Source organism: Serinus canaria, chromosome 27, assembly GCF_022539315.1.
Source record: "Serinus canaria isolate serCan28SL12 chromosome 27, serCan2020, whole genome shotgun sequence".
Taxonomy (NCBI): domain Eukaryota; kingdom Metazoa; phylum Chordata; class Aves; order Passeriformes; family Fringillidae; genus Serinus; species Serinus canaria.
Window position 1 is genome coordinate 925539 of NC_066340.1, and position 21053 is coordinate 946591.

Genomic DNA, 21053 nt, shown 5'->3' on the forward strand with positions numbered 1-21053 from the left:
TCTGGAGCACGACTTGGCCATGACTCAGCTGTCTCTGGAATGACTGGAGGAGGGCTCAGAAATCCCCTGCTCTCTGGTACTTTCATCCCTGCAACTGCTCTTCTGAACCATCTCTGCTTACCAAATGTATTTGATGACAACAACAAAGATCTAACACAAATTTACAGCCAATTCTTCAAGCACTGAGTGTACAAGGCAGCACCCACCACGAGAATGTTCAGCAACTTCCAAATCACTGAAGATTTTGCAAGTAATCACTGCAGAGCTCTCCCAGAAAAATACCCCAGATAAAACTGCAGATAAGTGATCAGTTAAAGCTGACTCAGCTGAGGAAGAATCTATTTTGCTCATAAAAATGCTGCTTTTGGAGCTTCTCTTTAAAACATCCGCAGAGTGAAAACCCCCCAACCCTTGTGGGAAAGTTAGATTTGAAACACTTTGTCTCAAAGGTAAGTGGATTTTTGCCATTATGGTTCTGCATGCACAAATAAAGATCCTTATTTCCTTCATTTCTCACTATTTTCCCTCCAACTGACAGTTTATGGTATTCCTAAGAGAAAATAAAAAGAATTAAACATGGCCCTTCCTCATGCAGGCAATAAACTGCATTTCCATTGAATGAATTCTGCATTAGGAGGAGGAGTATAAAAAACAGCAATAAAGAAAACAAAACAGGAAGAGACAGGGCATTCATCCCACATTTGCCTGGGCAAACAGCTTTGGTTTTCCCTTGAGCAGCAGCAGTGAGTTCCTGGGGCTTTGCTAATTCCTGTCTCAAAGTTAAGGTTTCCTGATACTTCTCAGGGCTTCTTTCTCCTGCTCAGACTGTGCCACACTGACCAACCTGGCCTTGAGTTCACCTCAGATTGGTTGGCTTAAGAAAATTCACGAGTTCAGCATCTTCCCTGCCCAGTGACAGCAAAGAAAAATCTCCCAACCCGTTACGACCTTCTCCTGTTTTTCCAACAGCCTTTACAGCCCTGCTGTCCTGCTCTTCCTTCCTTGTTGTTTTTTTTTCATCTTTACAAGAAAAACAAGAGCAGAAAACACCCGACTGACCTTTTTGGAAAGGGGCATGATGGTGCTGGGTCGGACGAGCCGTCGCTTCTTGCAGCTGAGGACGGGGCGGGTGCGAGCGGCCACGCACGTCCCGTCCGCGGGGACCAGGGACAGGCGCTGCCTCTTGTGGAGCAGCTCCTCGGCTTCCTGGCCATCTCCCTGAGCGTGTTCTGCCAGGCCAGGCTGCAGACTGCCCCACGAGAGAGGAGAACAAGAAAACTCCAGTTATTCGTGCAGCATTACCAGCAGGTTGGTGGTTTGCAGCTGAGTGAACGCTCCAAGTTGAGTTTGGAGCTCTGCAGTTCATGGCGCAACAGGTTTTATTAAACCAACTCCATTTTTTTGCTTTTACTTCAGTCACCTTCCACTCTCTCACGACTGAACCTGTCACAAAATACCTTTGGAAGCTCTGAACAAAAAAAAAACCAGCACTGAAAGCCACAGAGCAAAAGCCACTGTAGACCTGAACAGCTTTAACCCTAGAATTCAACTTCCTCCAGAATAAGAGTTTGGGAATCTTAAGACAAGAGGTTTTCCTGAGTCTAAATGCCAGAGAACATATCATTTTATAGAAAAAATATTTAACCCTGATGTAAACTTGGTTCTGATGGATATTTGAGATCTCTACCTGTGCCAGCTCCCAGCAGTGACCCCAGAAAGGTGCAGAGTTAACATCAACCTCTCTGAGGCACAAAGGCTGCAGCAGCCCTGGCATCAATGCCCCGTGCCCCGAGCAGATCCCAGCGCAGCAGCGCCTCATCTACGGAGCCTTTTCATGTCTCTTCTACAAGTGTTTCATTTCTAAAAATGCAAAACATGAAAGCCCTGTGGTCTAAGGCTGTGCAGTTCAAAGGCTACAGGGATACAAAGGGCTCTGTTACAGCCTGCAGTGTTCCAGCTGCAGCCATGGGCTCCTTGATCTGCTCGCATTACATCGGTGCAGGATCCATCCCTCCCTCCCTCCTTCCCTTTTCCCCTCTCTTTTTCCCTGCCTCCTCAAGACACTGAGCAAGTGCTGTGTTTTTCAAGGGTTTTCAAGTAGTTCAACCCTGTAGCATCAGGGAATGTCTTTCACTTGTTTTCATTTACCCACTTCAAGACTTTGTCAACAAAAGCAGTCTGGACAAATTAAGATTTTAGGAAGTTTTACTCCCCAAATCAATGGGATTCCTCTGTAGCTCCAATAAAGTGGGTCAGTGGTTACAGAGAATTCTGTGAGCAGGGCATTAGTACCTTTGAATCACACAATTTCTAGATGTATTAAAACTACTCATAAAGAAACAAGTTTTGCCCATGCTCAGTGCACAGCTGCCTGCAGGGCTTGTTCATGTAAACACAGCTCAGTTTAATTCCATTTTCAGCAAAACAATGCAGCAGAAAACCTCAAGCAAGCAACCTCCTCCAAAATCTTTTCAGGCATGATCTACTACTGTACTTTTTTGAAAAAAGACACCATCTGTACCATTACCAACCCAGTTCCAGCCTGGCTTCCAATGGGACATTGCAAAGATCATAAAAGCAAACTCTTCCAGAATATCCAAGAGCTTACGTGTTAATAACTCCATTGACAGGTCTTGGTGCTCCACAGGGCTTGGAGGGATGGGATTCAGGAGTATTTGCAGCAGAAATTCCCAAGCTTTCTAGGGGCTGGGATCCAGACACACTCTAAGGAAAGGTGAGAAAAACAGAAATAAATAAAAGCTTCTTAAATAGCCACAATTAATATAACTGGGTTCTGGTTGAGGATTCTGCACTGTAGCCATGGATTTCCACACAGGAGTTCAAACTAGGGTTCAGAAGTCACTGTATGAACAGGAGAGCAGGGACACAAGGAGATCTTAGGGACAGCAAGAGGATGGATACACGGCAGCTCTTTCATTCCAAGATCCAAAGGACTTTAATTCCCCTCAGGCAACCAGGAGGATGAAAAGCTGAGGGCTTTAAGGAGATTTTAGCATTTTGTCTCCATGGTGCAAACAAGTTCATCACCACCTGTAAACCTCTGCAGTCCCTCCTGCAGTTTGGTTTCTGTTCTGAGCCATGTGGTTGAAAGCTCCTGCAGAAGCACTTTGGGGGAAAACAGGGAGGAAAGGAGAGGGGAACTGACTTGCAAAACTGAATTTGCATTTTAACTTACTACCTGTGCAAACAGAGGCCAAGCAGCATTTCAGGGAGTGTTTTAAATGAGTGTGAACCCAGGCTGTGGGGCTGGGATGGGAGCAGGGCGAGTCTGCAACGGTGAAAGTGCTGCATAAATACAAAGCTGGAAACACCTTATAGAGCAAAGTGAGTAAAAATTGAGTTAAAAACACTGTGCTCCCCAATCCCTTCTGCCTGAGGTCTGAAACATAAACCCCCTGGCTCTGCAGGGAGCAGCAGGGTTGTCACCAAGCCTCCAAGGACACACTAGCTTTGTACCTCCCACCAGTGACATTCCTGCTCCCCACCCTGCAGCCCACCAGTGTATCCATACCTCTGGCATTCATCACCTTCAGCCCCACCCTGTTTCTGGTGTCAGACATGCTCCTCCCTGGGGTTAAACTTTATTTCTTCCTTTGTGTGGTACTTCCTACCCTCCCTGCCCTGTCTCTCGCTGGGTTCCCCCTTTGAGCACACACAGTGGTGATGTGGTTCAAGTACCAAGGAAAAAGGCAAGAGCAGAGCTCTGACACCACACAGATGGTCAGCCAAGCCCCCTGCTTGGCCCTGACTCCATCCCAAACCCATCTGGATTGTGGTGATTAAATCTTCCCAGCAAACACCCCCCAACTCAATAAACAGCAAAACCAGGCCATGGCACTGCTGGATTAACGGTTTCCAGAAGAGGAGACACCTGAGTCACCCAGGGAAGGGCCATTTTTAACAACTCAGACAACTTCTGCCTGGGCCTGTTTGAGGAACTTTGCAGGGGTTTTTACACTTCTGCTAAAAGAGATGTTTCTCCTATGGGGGAGCAAAGACAGGATGAGACCAACTCTGCCAGCCAGAGAGACGGAGGAGCGAGATCAGATCACACCTGAGACATCAGGTAAACTCAGCAGCCCGGCCAGGTGAAGTCATGCAGGAGCTGAGCACTTTCCCTCTGCTTTCCAGAGGCTTGGCAAGGCTGAGCCTCCACGTGACACCCGCCCCAGGCACCCCTGGTGCAGCAGGGCGGGTACTCATGACTCATAAGCTCTTTTGAAATCCTTTATTTTCTTCTACAGAAAGGGTCTTAAATGAGGATCTTCTTCTCCAAGAGCTTTCTCTGTCTTGGTGGTTCAAGATAGGAACAGAGGGACTTGGCTGCTGCCTGTGGAGAAGCTGGAAAGCATCAATCCAATGTGTATTTATCAGGAGCAGCCCAGGCTCCCTTTATCATCCTGAGATGGGTGTACCCAACACACGAGCAGAGCCAACACCTCCTGCCTGCACTCTCACTCTCCTGCCAGCTCCTGGTGCACCTCCCAAGGCTGTGCTGTCCTCCAGGGCTGCCTGAGATCCAGAGCAGCATCCATAGCACCAGGATCACAGCCCTGCTCCTGACTGAGCTCTTTTATGTGCTTTGGGTCTGGAAGTCCAGGTCCTTAGGATCCCTGGGAATCTTGGGGGGCGTGGAAAATTCAATTGTAGCACATCTGCTGTTGCACATCAGGGCAGCAAAGCAGCTGTGTGCAGACAGGTAGCCATGAGCCAACACCAGGAGTGCCCCTTGTATTCCCAAAAAACCCTAACAAAAGCAGGCAGGTTCAGACTTTCACCTACTCCTAGAAATACCTAATTAGGGGGCAATATCAAGTGCAACCCCTCACTAGACAAGCAATCCAAGGCACCCAAATCAACAGCCAAGTAATGTCTTCAGGGCTTCACGTCATTTCCATCTTCAGACAAAAATATTTATTCACCTCCTGAGCTTCCATTTCCCAGAAGATATTCCCAGGCCTTATTTGCAAAGCCCTTCCCTCCACTGGTGATAGGATTAGTTCCTCTGGGGATTATCAGCCCCATCCCACGTAGGAAGCCAATGCCCAAGGACACAGATCACGAGAGGAGGAGATCCAGGGGAGCTGGGGATGAGACAGGATGGATTCCTCCCTCTGCTCCACGCTGCACATGTGTCTCTTACTTTGCCAGTTTGGGGAAAAAAGGCCTGGAGGGTGCTAAAATGATAAGCACCTCTCCAGGAAAGGCCCAAGAGATCCCTTTCCAGTAAGAGCCCTCACATACCACGAACATCTCTGGGTAATCTCTGGCTCGGAGCAGATCAGGGCTCTGACTCAACAGCCTGCCCTAATGAGCAGCCCTAATTAAGCACAAAGCCAGGGGTTGGGTGCCGGAGGCGGAGGTTCCAGGGGTGACACTTCCAGCACTGTCATCTGTGACAAGCTGGGAGTGTGGAGAGATGTGGGAGTCCCTGTGCAAGGGGAATGAACATTCTCCTCAGGGCTGCAGGAACGGCCACAAGAAAGTGCCAAGTAGAACCTGCAGAAGTTTCAGGGACCACCCTTCTCCTCCTGCTCCAGCACAACTTGCAAACCCTCCATTTCAATACATTGCTGCATCCCCCAGGATCCAGAGCAATCACAGGCAGGATGTACAGTACCATCAAGCCTTCAGTCTGTGCCCTACATTTCTGCATTAAATAATAAATACCTGGCACTCTGCATAGTTTCCAGTGCATCTCACTGCAATCATTAGTGCCCTTTCCAAGGGGGAATGCTCAGATGCTCAGGCAGATATTAAATAGCCACATCTTTAGCAGCCTTTGCTAATCATGCTGCTCTCAGTTTGAGGTACATTTTTGCTGGAGGGAAAGGATTAGTTAGGATTTTAAAGCTTCACAAAATGCTAATGCATATCACAAAGGTGCTCCCAGGAACTCTGTTCTAAAAGGTGTTTAAACCCCATTGTTTATTAACCCCAAAACAACACGGGAGGGGGCGAGCTGCAGACCAAGATCAGTGATTCCCACCTGGAATCACAGCAAGGAGCTGCTCCACGAGGCCAGTGCCATGGTTTGAGCATCCCTGTGCCCCACAGCTTGAGGGATGAGCCCTGCCTGCCCAGCAGTGGTGCAGGGAAGCCCCTGGAGCAGTCAGTCCCACCCTGGCACTTACCAGTCGCTCAGCCCCAGGCTCCAGCCTGACTTCAGCTCTAACAGGACGAGAGGAATCATCTACTGCAGGGTCAGGGGGTGAAGCTTCACCAAGAACTATCAGCCCCTGCAAGAGAGGAACAGGGATGAACTGCAGATCCTTTGGTGTCCACAGGGAAACTGCACAACCACTGTCCCCCACACCTCCATGCTGCACAGCAGGTCCCCAATTCCCACCACGGCTTCCAGAATGTGATGCCAAACCCAACCCCCTGCTGCCTGGCCTTCCCTGGCATCTCAGCTGAACTCAGAGAGGGCTGGAGCCAGCTCACAGCCTGTCCCAGCTGCCACCCTGCCCTCCTCCCCACGTGCCAGCCAAGCCAGAGGAGCTTCCTGCAGGAGCACAGAGCAGCTGCCCTCATCCTGCACAGGGGAACCTGCCACCACAGCCAAGCCAACCATTCTGAGCTGGTGATGAAAATGTACCAACCTGTCACTCTGAGCAGACTTCCCCCTGCCCCCTCAAGAAGTGATATTTACAAAAATTCAATAAGGAAAGAAAAACATTGCTATAAATTTAGTGGGACAAAGCTGAGCGCTGTTTTATCAGGTTTAACATTTGCTGTCCTGTTCCTGTTTCACTGAAGCTTAACCTAAAGGCAGGACTGCTTTGCTCTCAGAACGACACCAAGTGAAATAAAATCATTGTAATTATGCATATTCTGGGCTATATTATAACAAAGCAGGGCAAAATGTGCAAGGGGTCAGGGAGCTGGTGGAACCTACAGGCCACACACACAGCTCAGGACAAGGACAAGCCCCAGTGAGTAGCATTTGGTCAAACATGGGATTGTGAAGGGGCTGTTCAGATCAAGAACAGGCTGATCAGCAACCTGAGAACAATTCTGGAGGTTGCACAGTGTGTCACAGCAAAGTGAGCCTGGAGGGAACCTGGGTATGTTATCTGGAGTGAGGACAGAGCCACAAGGCTTCCCTCTACAGCCTGCTATTTTTAAGTGCCTGCAAACAGGGTATTCTACAACCAGCTCTGATTTGGTGTTTTCCTCCACTTCTCACCAGGCTCCAACTGAGCTGATCTGAATGTGCTGAGAGCACAATTCCTGCTCAGACTCCCAGGCAGCAGTTTACCCTCAAAACACAGGGTTATTTTTGACTCCCTCGTCCTTCCCTTGCTTTGATCTGACACAGCAATGTGTCTTTCTTGAAGGGTACACTGGGATGGAAACTCTAACATATAAAGGTAATTAAACTAAAAAAGAATGAAATCAAATTTCTTTGAACTTTAGAACTTGTAGAACTCTGAATTCCTGCAGCAGCTACATTTTAACCTCCTTGTGGCCCAGTAAGCTGAAGTTAAGTTATATTGATAGAAAAAACAAGGTGTTTCCAAATTCTTTAACTGTTTTCCTTGTACAATTTGAAGCCAAATCCATTCCAACAAGCTCATGTGTTACTGAAACTCAGGGTTGTTTCTCTAGTCTCCTATTCTTCTTCCAAGCCCTTTTACTTTGGTCTCTAGTTTTTCACTGGTGCAAACAGAATCTGTTTTACAACCATCCCAGAGCTCAATGACATCAAGATAAGGCCAGCTGGGTGCAAGAATGATCTCCAGCAAGCCCCATCAGAGGTGGGGTATGTGATACTCGTGGTTCTGTTTTTTTTTTCTTCTTCAGGCAGAACAGCCACTACCCAAAACACTCAAGTTCTGAATGCCCCTGCACCTTAAGCAACATGTTTTATCTTAAATTCATGTATTAGGGTATCTCAGTTGAGTTTTGGTTTGAACAAATCAGAGAGGATGATCCTGTTGGCCAGAACCTCCTTTCAGACCTGGAAGCTGCAGCTTTATAAAAGCACAGGGGATGCCTGTAACCATTTTCAGGCCATTTCATGAGCCTGTCAAGTTGCCATCACCTGGTGAAAGCCCTGAACTTTCTACATCATTACATGAGTTTTCTTGTTTCTTTCATTACTTAACTTCTAGCATATAAACCTTCAGCTATTTTCTATTTTGTACTTAAAACCATGCTGCAGCCTCAGCTTTAAGACAGAAGGAAGATGATTCTTTCTGAAGAATCATTCATTTGCCCACTTCCCAGAAGCCTTCTGCCCTAATCTCAGTAATGGATTCTGCTCACAAGCCGTGCTCTTCCACTTACTCATTTAGAGCCCTCACTCACTCAATTAATCCTGTTTTTCTGCACAGCTGCATCAAAGTCCAGTCTCCCTCCCCTGCTTTCTCCTGGAAGCCTCTCCCCACCACCCCCAGAGCAGCACACATCTTGGGAAAGGCGTTTGCCAGACTGAATTCCTGAGGATCTCTCAGTTGATGCAATACCAGGAGCCCTCTTGCCACAAACTCCAGACATTCCTTCCTCCAAGGCCTGACATTTAAATGTGCATGCCTGAACAAGTCTCCATAACAATCCCTTCCTCATCCCTTCTCTGCTCTCCCCTATTCTCCCACCATCTGAGAGCAATGCTAAAAAAATATACCCTGCACAGAGAAAGGTCAGCACCAAAAAATGATCTTTTTTTATGGAACAGACTCAATTTTAAGCCTGTTCAGATAGCATCTGAACTAACTTCCTCCACAGGCCACTCCCTTTTCCACTAAATCTCAGCTATTTTTATCCCTATCTTCAGCTACTCCCAAAAAGAAAGAATGGGAAGGTTTTAAAAAAATATCAAAGAAAAACAGAAAGGCTTAAGTGATGGGGAACAGCATCACACATGCAGCAGCACCAGCTCTGCTCGGCTCCAAAGACTGACTCTAAAGCCAGGTATTGCTCCCTTCACGTTATCATACTGAACCAGGGACAGGAATTGCACTCAGCCCATGCCAAATTGCATTACAATTAGTCACAGCTTTGCAATCTGCTTTGGGAGAGAGGCAGGAGGGGAAAAGCATCAGAGTTCACATCTGCACTCTCTGGTGTCAGAGAGAGCCATCAGGAGGGAAAGCAGAAGCACAGTGCCCAAAGGCCTCCTGCCCCATCCTGCTCCATCCCATCCTGTCCCATCCAGCTCCATTCCTGCCCCATCCTGCCCTGTCCTGCCCCATCCAGCTCCATTCCTGCCCTATCCAGCTCCATTCCTGCCCCATCCTGCTCCATTCCTGTCCCATCCAGCTCCATTCCTGCCCCATCCTGTCCCATCCAGCTCCATTCCTGCCCCATCCTCTCCTGTCCCATCCAGCTCTATTCCTGTCCCATCTAGCTCCATTCCTGCCCCATCCTGTCCCATCCTGCTCCATTCTTGTCTCATCCTGCTCCATTCCTGCCCTGTCCTGTCCCATCCAGCTCCATTCCTGTCCCATCCTGCTCCATCCAGCTCCATCCCTGCCCCATCCTGCCCTGTCCAGTCCCATCCTGCTCCATACTGTCCTGTCCTGTCCCACCCTGCCCCATCCCACTCCATCCCCCTCCATTCCTGTCCCATCCCACCCCATCCCTGCCCCATCCCACTCCATCCCTGCCCCATCCCACCCCATCCCACTCCATCCCTGCCCCATCCCACCCCATCCCTGCCCCGTCCCACCCCATCCCTCACCTTGTTGGCTCTGATCTGTTTGTAGATGTCCGTCTGCTGCCGGATGCGGTACTCCAGGTCCGACACGTGGGCCTGGAGCCAGTTCCAGCGGCTGACGATGGCGGCACGGTCTGCTGCCCACCTCCACTCTGCCCTCCGCCTCCTGCAACACACACAGCATCATCCTCAGGGGGATTTTAATGACACAGAAATCCAAGAACTGACAGACAGATCAAAAGCTGCATTCTGGATTGGCAGGATTGATACCATCTCACCACTGCTAATAATTAACGAGGAGTTACAGACGCGCTGCAAGGGCTGTGTCTCTGCAGAGCAATATTCCAACATCTGCTGGCACCCAGTGACTGAAGTCTTCAAAAAAAGCCTCTGGCATCAGTCCCCAAATCCACCTGAATGGCCACAATGAAACCTCAGTGACAAGTTTCACAACCACCACTGCTGGGGTTTACAAGTTGGAGACGACCAACAGGGCCAGCCTTGCACAAGGTGCTCCACTGCAATGGTGTGCTGCAAAGGACAGAGCAGGCAACAGCAAAGCAACCCTGATTTCTGCATCTGATGGATGGATCAAGCAAATAAAGAAGCCAGGAAATAACATCAGCTGTCATCAAACCATCCTCAATCCCTAGTGCTGCACTCCAGGGCAGACAGGAACCCAGAGATGGGAAGGAATGGATAAATCCACTGCTCCACTCTCCATGGGCAGACATGAACCCAGAGATGGGAAGGAATGGATAAATCCACTGCTGCACTCCATGGGCAGACAGGAACCCAGAGATGGGAAGGAATGGATAAATCCACTGCTGCACTCTCCATGTTAAAAGCCACAGTATCATGAAAATACACCCTAAGCACACTGATTCCTGTGGATAAACATTAGGGCTTCCCAGAAAGGAAGAAAACCCCAACATGGTGTGGAAACAAAGCATCAGCAGAAAGTGCTGACAAATCCAATGTTGCTGCACAAAGCCTTTGCCACATCTGGATGCTCAGCAATTAAGAAATTAATCACAAAATAATTCCCTTTGCCCATCTCTCCCCCTCCTTCTGTGCAGGAATTTTGAACCAGCCAGAGCATGTGGAGCAGGGGAGCCACAGCAATGTCCAGATGTTTCCTCCAAAATCAAACCAGAAAGTCTTCTGCTGAGATTAACCCATTTCAGAGCTGAAACCAGCCACGACAGCAGAAGCAGCACGTGGTAAATGAGGTTTTGTACTGAGGCAACCCCAGCTGCAAAGATGGGAAGGAGCAGAAATCATCAAGTTCTTCAAAAAATCTGCACCTCTTGGCCCTCTGCCCTGATTTAGGCATAACTGCCACCAAATGCACTTGCCTAAAAATGAAATAAATACAAAAAAGTCCCAGGGTTACTACAAGTTTCAAATCAGCTAATAGAAATACCCTGAAAAGGAGGAGTTGGTTCTTCAAACTGCATTTAGAACAAGACACATTATCCATATTCCTGCTGGACCTCTGGCTGTCCCTGCAGAGCTACGAGGTGAGGCCACAAAACAGGAGACAGTATCCTCTGCCTTCTGTCCTCCCAGCCTTCTCCAAAACACCTTCAGGGGTTCAAGTCCTTCCCCTCTGCAATATCTCCCTGTGTAAAGCCAGATTTCAGCAGTTTGCTCTTTGGGGAGCCACAGAGCCCTGGGAATTTTTAGAACTAAGTTTTTAGAACCAAATGCTGCTGAGAGTACATCCCAAGTGCCAATTCCCTAAGTTTGCCTCTCCCAACATTACAAAGCACCTCTGCTTGCTGAAACACTGGACTGTGCTGATAAATACAGCCTATTCTCCTGCTCAGATTACACAGAAATTGAGATTAAGTACAAAAAGAAGAGTTTTAAATCCATTTAGTTTCTTAAGTGACACAGCAGCACAAGCAGCAGCAGACCTGCTCCTCACCTTAAAATCAGGACACATCCTACCCCAGAAAACCCACTGGATTTGAACCAAAAATATCCCAAGAAAGCGAAACACAGTAATGTACACCTCATCCTCTGACACCCTGCGGCAGCAGTGGAGGAGGGGAAGAGCAGAATGATGGCTCAGCCACACTTTCCAAAACAGCACCCAGAGTAGTGGCTCTATATTTAGAACTGAGCCTTTCCCACTTCAGTCCCACCCTTCCCTGTGAGGTGCTGGCAGCAACATCATGGGATGGATGTTCCCTCATGGGGATCAGCTCTGGGACAAGGACCCACGGATATTCCTCAGCTTTAGTGCCTCTACAAGCATTTTGTGAAATGATTCTTGGCTAGCATTGGAAAGGAACAACCATGCAAAACACAGAGAGTGATCATTGTGGATCTGAAAGCTCCACTTGCTCTGGGGGAGAGGAAAACCCTCTCCTTTCTAAATCTGAACAGTCTGCCAGGAAAATGAAGAGGGACTTTTCACAATGGCTTCAAAGTGACAGAGAGAATGGTTAGATTGGATATTGGGAAGAAATTCCTCCCTATGAGAGTGGCTACACCCTGGCACAGGGATCACTTAATTCCATCCCCTGCCATGGCAGGGACACCTTCCACTGTCCCAGGCTGCTCCAATTCCTGTGCACCTGGCCTCAGACACTGCCAGGGATCCAGGGGCAGCCACATCTGCTCTGGGCACCCCGTGCCAGGGCATGCCCACCCTCTCAAGGCAGGATTTCTTCCCAATATCCAATCTCAGCCTCAGTTTCAAGTCCCTCAGTCAGCCCATCCACCCACCAGTCCATGCTGCTTTCTGCTGAGTCCATGCAGCTGAATTCCAACCAGGCAGACAGAGACAGCCCCAACAAACGGAGGGAATTAGAGATTAGCAGACTTATTTTTCACCAGGAGACTGCCCTACTAAAGGCCCAGCTGCAAAATGAGCAGAGCAGGCCCAGCAGCTGCTGCTAAACCATGCTGGTAATGACATGGAGCAACAGAGAAAAATGGAGCTAGAACTGATTTCAGATCAGAAAGTTACAGGCTGGAGGGGAGCTACATTATCAGACCCACTTCTAGGAATCAGTAGAATGAATGAGAAACAGCCACTGGGGTCTGGAGGGAGATTGTTTCTGCCACTCCAAGCACTTGAGCAAACCCAAACCATCTTGATGTTCAATGAGGAATAACAGGTCACGCTGCAAGAAACAGTCGATGCCAGAAGAGAGAGAAACACAACACAAAACACTGAGAAGCTCTGCAGGCAGCCAAGCAGGCTTGGAGAGAGCTGGAACAGCCATGGGAGGGGTTCCTGGGAACCAGAGAATGCCTTTGGCACTGATGCCAGGAGGTGGCACAGCCAGGCAGCTCCCAGAGCCTCGGACACTCACAGATTAATGCCACAACATGAGGCAATGAGCTCCAGCTTTCCAGGCACTTCCCATGTGGTTCCCCTCCTCCACTCTGTCCTGGTGTATTCCCAGAGGCTCTGCTGTCCCCTGGAATGCAGTCACCTTCCAGTGCAGAGGCCATGCTGTATTTACTCTCCTCTTTCCTGCACAGCTTTGGACTGAAGAAATCACGTGAGAGTGATTCAAAGCTCTGGGCTTTGAGACTTCCCCCCAGGGACACCCAGCTCAGCCTCCCTCACCTTCCAGAGGCAAACTGGGAATGTTTCAGCCCTTTCCACAGAGGAGCCTCACAGTGGCACAGGGACAGAGCCCAGAAGGTACAGGATGGGACAATAAGACAACCAATTCAGCTGCTATTTTCCACTTTGCTCATGTCCCTGTATATTCTTCACATTCATTCTTCAGCTCACCAAGCTATTATTATTATTATTATTATTATTATTATTATTATTATTATTATTATTATTATTATTATTATTATTATTATTATTAAATCAATGCAAAACCAGATCAGTGCCTGCAGCATGAGTTAAAGCTCTGCCAAACCCACTCTCATGATGACTCTGAGGGAGGAAGAGAAAACCCCACAAGGCTCCAGAACAATCTCATTAGCTGATCGTAACATTTCTGCCTGCAAAGAAGCCAAAGTGAACAATTTGTTCAGCTGAACACCCGCCCCCACCCCTGGACAGAACCATCAGCTTTGAAGGGCTCTTTATTCCCAGCATGTGCTCGGCACTCTGCTGAATCTCCTTCCAACCTCCCCTCAGCTCATTCATTCCCATATTCACACAAACCAGGACCTCCATAGGCTGTGAGTAAAGAGTTATTCCCACTGAAAAGCCCCCACTGCTCAGGGAAAACTTGGGAGCACAAATGCTAAAGCATGAGCAGGGCTAAGCCAAGCTCCTGCCCCAAGACAGAAGTGCTCAGTTTCTCAGCAGCAAACTAAAAATCACTTTTTATTTCCCTCCTGTTTGCAGCTCAGACAGCACTGCTGGCTGTGAGCCACCACCTGCACAAACTGTGCCACCAGCCCTCGCTCCCCAGGCACGCTCAGGTCTGGAATGGAGTTAAGGTCCCGAGCAGAGCAGCTCCAGAGCATGGCCCAAGGCTGGACCAGATGGTCCCAGAGGGCTTTTCTACCTGAAAGGACTGCAGGACTCTGTGGAGGTGGAACTCCACAGCCCCAGGTGCTACACGAGGCTGGTGACACAGCATCCCATCCTCCCAGCCTCGGGGTCAGGATCCTGCCCGCAGCACCAGGGTGACTCACGGGGACACTGAGTCACTCCTGGCTCTGCTGGCCTTCCCCAGCCCATCCACAACCCCTGGGCAAACAGCAAACCTTGAGAGAACAGGCAGGAGCTCCCACCAAGACCTGGAAATGACAGAACTCTGTCTCAGAAGTTCTTCTGCACTGTTTCAAATCCAAGTGCCCCAGATCTTTACACCATGACATTTATGCACTGCCCCAAGCATTTATTCAGCTGGCTGTAAAACAGCCATTCCCAGCTCTAGCTGCTCTTGAGCCCTCAGCAGCAACAATTGTTCTGTGACAATAGCCAAAAATCAGGATTTTATTCTTCCAGCTATGCCAAGGCAAGTATTTTGGGCCACATCTGAACCCTGCTCAGCACCCAGGGACCAAGGTGTGAGGAGAGAAGGGGAAGGTGGGGGAGCAAGGTGCAGGACAGGAGGGTGGGTCAGGAGGGTGGTCACCACAAGCTGCCTGTTACACCAGGAAAACCAACTCTCCAGAGGCTCAGCAGAGCAGTCAGCTGAAAAATACCAAGTTTTAAGGGAATTTATTTGGCCCATTTTTCAGTCTAGTTCTCCACACGCTCATGGGCACAGAGGCAGGCAGAGCAGAGCATCCTGAACTGTTTGTGTGCAGACTCTGACCATCATCACTCCAGAAATTATGGCAGTTTCTCAGTCCCTTGCAGCTAAATCCAGGAATGAGAAGGTGACACTACACAAGGCACCAAAGTTTGCTCCAACTGCGTTCAGTTCTTTGGGAATTTTTCCCTTAAAGCTCTGGTTAAGATTCCATTCTCAACATTACAAACTATGAACCAAGAATGCCCGCTTTTCCCTCCAAATGCCTAAAATACAATTGCTCAAGCTTACAACAAACATCTTCCAGGAGCATATCCTTCTTTTTGCTGAGAAGGATATCAATAATATAATTTTGCTTTATCAATATTATAATTTTGCTTATAGCAGCAAAATTATAATATTGATAATTCTTCCCAGTAGATCTGGGTTGCAGAGGAGAATCATTACCTTTCTCAAACCCAGATTTTTCAGGAGGAGTTAAAATTCTTCTACAAGAAAGCACAAAGTGGTAGAAACACAAAACCAATGGGAATGGTGCTCTTTGTTTTTTTCTCCTCTTCACATTAAAGGTTGGATCTCACCAAGAGATTTATAACTTGGTGAGATGAAGGCCACTGACTCCTGTTCACTAAGAGGAGACAGCAAGCACTGTCAGAGGTTTGACATCCTCACTAACAACCAGCAACAACCACAAGCCATTATCGTGAATATTGCACTTCTATCCTTAAGCTCTGCTTGCTGCCAAAGCAAAGCCCCAGCAGAGCAAAGCTCTTCCCAGCTCCTGGTCCCCTTCAGCACCATGAGATCACCTCACTTGGCAGCATGGGATGATGTGACTTTCTGGATTGCTGGAAAACAAGCTTCCCTGAGAATAATGCCATTAAAACATCAAAGAAGAGAAGGAAGGGGGTGCTCAGTGTTCTAAGCTCTTCAAACAAAACTGAGCACAACAGAGAGGAGACAATTACGGCCCAGAGTAAACTGTTTGAGAAGTTATTACACTTGTTCCACAGCAAAGCCCTTTGTGTGCAGCAAATAGAGGAGTTTGGTGTCCAAGTGGGGGAGAGCTCTCTGCAGCCCATTAGTGCCACAGTCCCTGGGGAACAAGAATAGAGACTATGCAAATCAGGATCCATTGTTAAAAGGGAAAATTTATTTCACATTCCTGAGCAGCAGTGTTCCTGGAGCATAACAATTGGAGAGGCCCTTCTGCTGAGCACGGCACATTTTTATGCTCCACAGTAAATCAATATTCCATAATACAGAAACTACATGAAATTACAGCCAGGGTGAGGATGGCAGCCCTGAGCTTTGGTGAGCAGCACCAACACAACCCTGTGTCAGAACAGGACTTAGCTGGGACCTGCTTTCATTGTTCAGGAGAGTTACTGAAGGCAGAATTTATGGAATGTTTCTCCAGGATGTTAAAACCTTCCAGCTCATGCCAAAAGGTGAATGAATGGCACCAAGAGGTGTTTCCTGACTGTGCTGCTCTCAACTCAATCTGAACAAGTGTCACTACACCTGTCTCAGTGTCCTGCAGCACCAGCAAAACAATCTCACAATGAGATATCCAAGAAAAAAGTGGAGTTAATCTCAAAGCAAAGAACTCTTCCTTGCAAAAGGGGAATTGACTATTCCTTCACTATTTACCAAACTTCCCAACAACACAGCTCACTACACACTGCCACAGGATGCAGAAACTTGTTTTCAACTCAGCCACTTCTGATCACTGTCACTCCAGGATGGAACAAATAAAACCTGCTTTCATTTTCCTCTTGCTTTATCTCACAGGAGGTAGAGTCTTCCTCTCAACCCCCACCCAGTGCACCCAGTAAACACTGCTAGAGGAGTGAGCAGCACTGGATACTCCCATCTCTCCAGGCATGAAAAAGCAGCTTCAGTCTCTTCCCTTCTCATTATGCAGCCGTTAAGACCTGAGGTCAAAGGGTGTTTTGTCATGGCTCATGGGGACCAGGGGGGCTTTTGTTTCACTCCACAGGTTCTGCAGCCCAAGATCAAAATGAAACTTCAGGATAAGTGATTACACTGAAATAGGCTCAGCTCGAGGCCTGGGAAATTTCTGCACTGCTGGGATGACCTCACCCTCCTTATCTGCTCTTTCATGTCCTGGGAGGAAGAGGAGAGAGCTCTACAAACACGTCTCCAAACGCAGAATTCCGACATTGTGTTCCTGAACTCAGCTCTGAGACCACAAAATTACACTCTGCTCTGTACCTGGAACACAAAAGATCTAAACCCTCCTCACAGAAGTCTCCTAAAAAGTTTTTTTTTTTTTCCAGTTTTCCTCACAGTACATTAGAGCAAGGAGGATTTTAAGCTCACACAAAGGCATCAGTCAAGAAGTCCAGAGAATTTTTGACTCCCCATCTCTGGAAATGTTCAAGGCTGTTCAAGGGCTTGGAGCAACCTGGTCTAGTGGGAGGTGTCCCTGCCCATGGCAGGGGGGTGGGACTGGATAAAGCTTTAAGGTTCCTTTTACTCAAACCATTTTATGATTCTAAAAAATATATTTGTTTGAACCATGTAATGACACCAGGACAAACCAGGTAGAATCCAGGGAAGATTTCCAGTAGGAGCAGAAGTTCTCATCAGAGCCAAATATGACTGAAATGGGCTGGGCTTGGAGCAAGGGAGAATACATACTGGACTTTAGGGGACAAAGCAGCACAGAAACATCAATGTAGAACTGCATCAGAGGTATGAATTCACCAAGCAGGTGCACTCCCAAGGATCTCTGCCTTCCAGGGCAGCAGCAATCTGCTTCCCAGCCTTTGGGAGAGCACTGGGAGCAAATTCTACAAGTACAACCCCAGCTCAGGCCCACTCATTCAGGGGTCTGCCCTGATTTCCAAGCCTTCAATCCCAGTAGCTTCAAAGTCGCAGGAAAAATGAGATTTCCTTTTCTTTTTTGGCTTGAATCATGGGGAGGTCATCCCTGTTCAAAGCAACAGGAACACCATGTCTTTTAGGGAAAGAGAACACCCACTGATGCAGATATTCTCTGTGGTGCTGTGCTCTGCTCCCCTGCAGCCCCTCTTAGCACAAGTCCCTACCCAGGCCTCTCCCAACACAGTTCCCAGCAAAGATCACCTCTTTAGTCTAAATCAGAGCAAGAATAAAGCTACACATCAATATTAGATCTGAAGGTCATTTAGTCAAGGGAAGGGGCAGCCGTGCTATTTCTGGCATCAACCCAAGGAAAGTTTCCTCTCTCAACCCAAAGAGCCATTCCAGTTAACACAGAAATAACACATTTCTGGCCTCCAAGTCCTTTATCTAAGAAATGGGATAATATAATCCTGGCTGAAGGACTGCTGTATAGTACAGGAGCATGGAAAAAATGCAGAGAGAAATGGAAAGGGAGAGAGGGAGAGCAGGAGACTGATGTGAGTCAAGCTATGCTGGGTTTTGCCTGGAGCCAGAGAAACGGTGGAAAGGGGGCATGGAGCATGGGGATGGCACTGGCAGGGAGAAGGGCAGCTGCTCCCTGCCACCCAACTGTGGGCAGGCAGCACCAGAGACAGCACATCAGAAGGTAAAAATGATGGACTTAGCAATTGTGTGCCACTGCAAAGATGCAGAAAGGTTTCATGGCACTGGTTCAAATCTGAGACTGATCCCTGGGGATGCAGGGGGAGCTGCTGGTTTGGGGTAGGTAAACTGGGGGAACAGGAGAAAGGAGCTCTGGGCAGAGCTGTCCTGGGGGTGGCTGGAGATGGCCAAAATAAGGCTGTGAAAATCCAGTTGTATTTCCATGAGAAGAAAGGAACAATCTGCATTGTTCAGCCACGTGAAACCCCTTTTATCAGCGATGCTCTGGCACACAAAGGACTGAAGAAACATTGGATTCAAACATCAAATGGGAGACACAAAAGAGCATCTCTGCTTTCTAAGAAAGGGCTGAGCTCTGACCAGGTCGAAGAATCTTCCAGAAGAGTAACTCTGGCCACTAATGAAGGGTTTTCAGGGAGCTTCCCATCTCATCTGCATTCAACCACCAGCACATGGTGTCACTTCCCTCCCCTCCTCATCACAGCTTTGGCACCAATGGCTGTCTGTCAACACCCGTGAATTTCTCGGGCATTCCTGGCTCCTTTATCAAACTTTCCATCATTTAATGAATCTCATTTAATAAAATCTGCAAACCCCTCTGCATGCTCCCAGAGAGCACAGTTTAAGAGCCACTATTTCAGCCCAAACTACGTTCTGAAATTGTTTGCCAGGAACAATTTGAAACCCCAGCAGTTTGTGGACAGTAGAGAGGAGAAGTGTTTCACCCAACACACGGCAGAGGTGGCACAGGCTGGAGGCTGGAGCTGGGTGATTTACTAGGAAGTGATGGAGACAAAAAGGAGCCACTTGGCAACTCCTCTGAGGGCTGTGGGTCCCATCCACCCTGCCTTGGGACAAGGACTGAACTCTCAAGTGGCTGGGGGAGGACCAGAGCTCCACCTGTGCCCTGCTCTGCTCCCATGCTGCCAAACCATCCTTCAACACAGCCCAGTGCCCTGTGAAACAAGGGCCTCCCCCAAACATAGCTGTAGCCACAGGAGGCCTCTGCTACTCGCTGTGGGCTGACAAAGACCTTAATGTTTAAACTTACAGATACCCTATTTACTCTGCTGAAAAAGAGCAGGGAGTAATTCAAACCCTGAGAGCACAGGAGCGTTGGAGGGGGAAGGAAGCAGGATCTGGATGAGTCTGCAGAGCTGGGGTGGCCGATGCTCACATACTGAATTTGGATTTGGATATGACCCATCCAAATCACACATCCTGATTGCTGCACAAGACCCTGAGGGAGCCCCCCCAGGACGAGGACAGCCCCACCAGTGCCACGTCCTCAAGGACTCCTTGCAGAAGAGTTTACACAAGGATGATGAACTCTGGAGACTCATAAAGTCACATGTGCACATGCATTTCTCCTACAGAGCCAAAAGGCACTGGCCCACAAGAGAGAACACAGAACTAACACTGAGAGCAGAGTTAAGGGTTAACTCCAGGTAGGCTCCAAGGAGGAAATCCACATCTGACCTGGGAGAAGAGCAAAGAACAAACAAAAAGGAAGAAAAGCAAGATAGCAGAGTCCATGTTTGTACATCCGTGGAGGGAATCTATTTCTTATTTCCTCCATCACAAAGGAAGACCTTCCCTTGGGGAATAGGACACCGCCAAGGTGGAATCCTGACTGAGGGCTCTCATCCATCTTCTGCAACATGGCAGAGCAGGGGGGAAGAATAAAGTCTTACAGTTTCAAAGGCTCAAAGCTGGGCCCCCAGTCCCACTCTGCTAATTCCGTGTTCCATCACAGATTTGCTGTTTGATCCTGGCCATGGTACTTGACATCTTTTTCTCATCTATTAAATGGCCAGAGGAGCTCTGGCTCATGGTCAAGAGGCTCTGTTATCTGTGGGGTATTTATTGTCCCAGGCACAAGATCACTCTAGAGTGGAATGGTTTTAGCATCACAGAAGACATTCTGCTGTAACCATCAATTTACTGCCTTCTCTCTTTTAATTAATTAAACACGAGCCAAAAAGGCTCTCTCTGATCAGGCCCACACTCCCTGATCAGGCACAGGGGAGGTGGTGAAGAAAAGCAGAAAAAAGGGAGGGTTTTCACCTTGTGGCATCCCTGATCCTATAGCTGCCCTCCCCACCACTGCCAGGCTCTTCTGGAGTAAAATATGTGTCACAGATACACACACAAATTTAGGAGTGATTATATGGCCTTCATTTCATTTACTGAGATTAAAAGCAAGGGGTCAGCTACAGGTTAACAATCCACTCATGTAGTAATTCTGTTGTTTGGGCTTTTTATTAGTTCAGCTACATGAGGCATCTTCAATGTGAATTTGGGGAGCAGGACTGAGCAGCTGTTCCCATGTTACAACTGTTACACCCTCCTGAATGCTTCCTCCTTCTCTCTCTGCAGCTCAGGTTCTTCCCAGAGACTCTGGCTATTCCCTAAGGCTGGGGAAAGGACACGCTGTGTTCAGCATTTCTTTTTGTCCCCTTGTGCTCCATTTTCTTTCTTCAATGTCTCAAAAAAAAAAAAAAAAGCCCAAAAAAACAAACAAACAAAAAAAAAACCAACCACCACAAACAAAACTCAAAAAGCTACAGCTATTTCTCCCCTTTAGTAATCCTGAATAT

At 48.1% G+C, this 21053-nt stretch overlaps 1 protein-coding gene across 4 annotated transcripts in view; it reads right to left on the reverse strand.

Moving 5' to 3' along the window:
• KANSL1 (KAT8 regulatory NSL complex subunit 1) overlaps positions 1–21053 on the reverse strand; it is a 77839-nt gene that overhangs the window by 13018 nt on the left and 43768 nt on the right. For all 4 annotated transcript variants that reach the window (XM_050985457.1, XM_050985459.1, XM_050985458.1 and 1 more), the window contains exons 3-6: positions 9707–9848; positions 6156–6260; positions 2609–2724; positions 1060–1249 (exon numbers count right to left, since the gene is read on the reverse strand). In XM_050985457.1, the coding sequence (XP_050841414.1) occupies positions 1060–1249; positions 2609–2724; positions 6156–6260; positions 9707–9848 (553 nt within the window). The remainder of the gene's footprint in view (positions 1–1059; positions 1250–2608; positions 2725–6155; positions 6261–9706; positions 9849–21053) is intronic.